The 4573-nt window shown below is 37.5% G+C and overlaps 1 protein-coding gene across 1 annotated transcript; it reads left to right on the top strand.

Annotated features, from left to right (window-relative positions):
- Positions 1 to 869: 869 nt before the first annotated feature.
- On the top strand, positions 870 to 3866 carry LOC112518158 (60S ribosomal protein L10-like). The gene is made up of 4 exons (XM_025125760.1): positions 870 to 929; positions 2200 to 2701; positions 2853 to 2934; positions 3626 to 3866. The coding sequence occupies exons 1-4, from the start codon at positions 920 to 922 to the stop codon at positions 3692 to 3694; spliced, it is 663 nt and encodes a 220-aa protein (XP_024981528.1). The 5' UTR covers positions 870 to 919; the 3' UTR covers positions 3695 to 3866.
- Positions 3867 to 4573: the final 707 nt, after the last annotated feature.

Below are 4573 nucleotides of genomic sequence, written 5' to 3'. Positions count from 1 at the left end.
TTCGATTCGATTACATGAAAACATAGTACAAAAGGCGCACACGTTTTCCGATTTTCAGAAAATCTTAAACGGGCTCTCAACCACGAGGATGAGTCCCCTGTGTCTACTGCCAACTATGATGTTTGCTCCCCGTCCCTCGTGTCGCACCAAGATCTAAGATCCGACCATGCCCTTCAACGATTACGTCTCCAACTCAGTGGTAGCACAGAGGTTAGACCAAGATCGAGCTTTTTACCCTCTTCAGATCCATTAGCATTGCATCAACATTGTTAACGTTGATGGTCAACTTAACTAACAAATAACTTCTAAGCCTTAGGGCTACTTCCTATACACAGCCCAATTCCGTAATTCGAATATCCTAGGGATTTCCTAGTCCGGCCCGTAATCGGTTCTACCAGTCCCGGTCATTCAACTGAAAATCTGTAACCAGTAAGGCTTTGATATAACCATTTTTCTAAAAATAAAATCGTAACTACCTCTTAACCATTTCTCCAAGAAAAAAAATCGTAACCCAACTTAATCTATCGGGCCCTAACCGGGCTTTATCGATCCCAATACCTCCAACGTAACCGGTAGAGATGAAATTTTTACCCGTCGGGGATGACATCACCCACTCTTAATCCGACCTGATTAAATTTTTTATTTTATTTAATATATATATATATAATGTATGTATAAATAAATTGTTGATTAATATAATGAAATATTGACAATCCCAACCCAAAAGTCAACCAATTTGGGCTACCCTTCTAGAAGCCCATAATTAATAACGGCCCAATTTCAACACGCCGATGACGCATTCCCTTACGTAGCCCACCAAGCCCATTTAACCTCTATATATAAACACCGTTTCCTCTCGCCCTAACTAGGGTTCTTCAGGAAGATTTTGCGCAGCACCGTCTACCGAGAAAAATTAGCAATGGGAAGAAGTATGTTTTCTTCTCGATATCTTCATCGTTCTTGTCGATTTATGTTATTTGAGCTATTTATGTTTTGATTTGATTTGTTATGTGTTTTATGGTTTTATTTGAGGTCTGATTATATGAGTTTGAAATCTGTTTTCTCGATGCGATGAGTCTGAATTTTGTGGCAATAGTTTGTCCTCTAAGGTTATATATGGTATATGTTTTGGAATGGATTGCTTGACCTCGTTTTAGATTACTATATGAAATTATCGGTCGAAGTTCCAGTTTTGAGACGATATGCTATGCTGTTTGGCTGATGTCTGCATTTTTTAGATCTTACGTACTCGAATGTAGCCTACAACTACAATTGGTTTGATTTGAGACACTATGCTATTTGGCTGGATATATGTATTTTTTGGATCATACTTGCTCGAAAGTAGCCTGCAAGTGCAACTTTTTTTTTGATTAATCTGCATATCTAACCCGCTATGCCTGCAAATGCAATTGGTTTGATTTGAGATGGATTCCGGTCCTCAGGGCTAACGTATATGCTTATTTCTTTTGTGGTTAAATAATGGCTGTGTGTTTGAACCAGTTGACTGATGTGAATGTAATTTATAGTTGTTGATATTAATAAACGTAGGATGTTTGATTCAACGATTCATTAGTTTATAATGGTTCTATGAAATATTGTGTTTTTTCAAGGATTTTTGCTTTATGGTTTTATCTTTTGGCACCCTTGTGTAGCTCCACAAACTAGTTCAATAAAATCCAGACTCATTGCAATTGAAAAAACAGATTTCAAAATCATGTAATCTGGCCTCAGCTAAAAAACATAAAGACACATAACAGATTGAATCTATGAGCTGTTTAGGTTTTGATTTGGTTTCATAGATTAGATCTGTTATGTGTCTTTATGTTCTTGTTTGAGGCCTGCTTACATGATTTCTGTCAGGTATGTCTTTGACATGGATTTCTTTCTCTGATTATTTCTGTTACTATATGAAAGTATCGATTAGATGGTTGTTGGTGTATTTTGATGATAGTGGTGGTGGTTTGCAAGTAATCGATCTATGGTTTCACCTTTTGCACCCCATGTATTTCTAAGCCTGTATGTCATTTCTTAGTTATTCTTGCATATCGTTTAACTCACTATCGTTGAGTTCACATAAACATGTGTATTTGAAATTTGACATGGGTATGCATGTATATATGCTTGATTTAATCTGAACTTCCCACTGGGGAAGTTACAGCTGTGATCGAGTGCTTACGAACAATATTTTGTATCATGCAGGACCGGCTAGGTGTTACCGTCAGATCAAGAACAAGCCATACCCAAAGTCTCGTTACTGCCGTGGTGTTCCTGATTCAAAAATTAGGATCTACGATGTTGGCATGAAGAGGAAGGGTGTTGATGAGTTCCCCTTCTGTGTTCATTTGGTCAGTTGGGAAAAGGAGAATGTCTCCAGTGAGGCTCTTGAAGCTGCCCGTATTGCTTGCAACAAGTATATGACCAAGTTTGCAGGAAAGGATGCGTTCCATTTGAGGGTTAGGGTTCATCCGTTCCATGTTCTACGTATCAACAAGATGTTGTCGTGTGCTGGAGCTGATAGACTCCAGACCGGTATGAGAGGTGCTTTTGGCAAACCACAAGGTACTTGTGCTCGTGTTAGCATCGGTCAAGTTCTTCTCTCTGTTCGCTGCAAAGATACCAACAGCCAGAATGCTCAGGAGGCACTWCGTCGTGCTAAATTCAAGTTCCCTGGCCGTCAAAAGATCATCGTCAGCAGGAAATGGTATATAAACTATACAAGTCTATTGGTCATGCTAATGTTTTTTTTTCAAGTTTTAAGTTGAACACCGAAGAGGCGGGTTAGATGTTAACAACGCACCATTTTTTATGACACGTTCTCATTAATAACATTTGTATTATGGTTATTGTTTCAGGGGATTCACCAAGTTTAGCCGAACTGATTACGTGCAGTGGAAATCTGAAAACCGTATCATGTCCGATGGTGTTAATGCCAAGGTATTCATTCACATACATTGTAGACATCATTTTTATTATAGTTTGACAGTGTTCTAAATGGCTCGCTGCAACAGCCGCTGTCTCTCAAGGCTTGTGTTTGATGCCACTATAAGGCTGTGGGAAGCCATGGCCAAATGCGTGGTTTTCTTAAGGCTGTCACGCCTTGAAAAACTTTGTAGATTAGCCGTGTCTCCCAAGTCTTGAGGCTTTGCCTTGCCGCCATGTTGCCATTCCTCATGTCATTTAGAACCTAACAAGTGATTTCCAACATTTGATTGTTTTACTTGCTGCATCTGCACTTCTTGTTTTCATTATCTAGATTCTAGTTGCTTGTTCTTGTTGCTTAGTTTTCAAGCAGTGAGTTTGAGTAGTCATATTAATGGATCATGATTGATCAAGAGTGCTTAACTTGAAAATTTTAGTGGCTGTTTTCCAAATGCTTACTGGGTAAGCACTTATTTGCAAGAGTTACCACAATAGCTTATGTTATCTGGTAACATTCTTGGTAACCGGGTAAGAGTTTTATTTCTTGGTCCTTGCAGTAAGGTAAGTGACACCCAGAAAACATTCGATAGATTACCCTTTGGTGTCAAAGCTAGTTACAAAATCTTGTTATGTGTTGTTGCTTTGTTTCTTTTTATGGTTTTTGTGATTGGAGACGTGACGAGTATACTGTTTAACGATGTTGCAGCTTCTTGGATGCCATGGACCTCTTGCAAACCGTCAGCCTGGAAGAGCTTTTCTAGATGCCGTTGCTTAAGCTAGCTGTTATTCATGTTGGAAACTAGCAGCTTTTTTTTGTAGTGAACTTAAGACTGTTTGTTTTGTTTGTTCACTAGAATTTGAAGTCTTGTTTTATGTTTTGGCCGCTATGTACTGAAAGAACACATTCGTGATATGAATTTGAATTTGAATGGTCTTCCATTAATCTCATAACTGTGATTTCCATGTGTTTATGCCCTTATTTTGGTTTGTAACTTGGCAAAAAGCTACTTGTTTTATATTTGTTTGTGGTTGTTCGGTTGTTTTTTCATTAAATCTGCTATGAAAATAGTGAACTATGTAGATTAATCCGTCTGTATGGACTTGGAAGATGTGAATCTTATTATGCAGTCTACAAATCAAACCTTGGTATATATTTAGGGTTCTATTTATACTAAAATCTTGTCTAGGTTCAATTGTATTAGTAAGCAAGGGAAAAACTCTAACTCGGTAAGAGACAGGACAACAACCGAGGTTCTTACCTACTAAGGGCTAAGAGTCTTACCCGATTAGCATTTAATGGGAAAGATACACATATAATGAATCTATTTTGATGGTCGAAAATGTTATTCGACAATCGAAATGACGACAATGATTTTTACTTTAAGTGCTTACTTGATAAGCATTTGATAAACGATATATAGTATCATTTGTTTAAACCATTGTAAGTTTCAATTACTAATTATTTGGCTTTTTGAGGTTATCAAACTTGATATCATACTCCGGAGTTTGTATTCATTGAGAATGTCCTTGTTTATATTTGAAAATCGATAAATGTCTCCACTTTTTGATAGCCAAATTTTTTAATCAACTAGTGTGATGTAAAGTAGATCACATTTGTCCTGATGAGTAAGGTGGACACACACAATAAGTTTTT

The sequence above is a fragment of the Cynara cardunculus genome, assembly GCF_001531365.2.
Source record: "Cynara cardunculus var. scolymus isolate 2C chromosome LG 9, CcrdV1, whole genome shotgun sequence".
In the NCBI taxonomy this organism is placed as follows: domain Eukaryota; kingdom Viridiplantae; phylum Streptophyta; class Magnoliopsida; order Asterales; family Asteraceae; genus Cynara; species Cynara cardunculus.
This window is presented reverse-complemented; position numbering and strand designations above follow the sequence as displayed.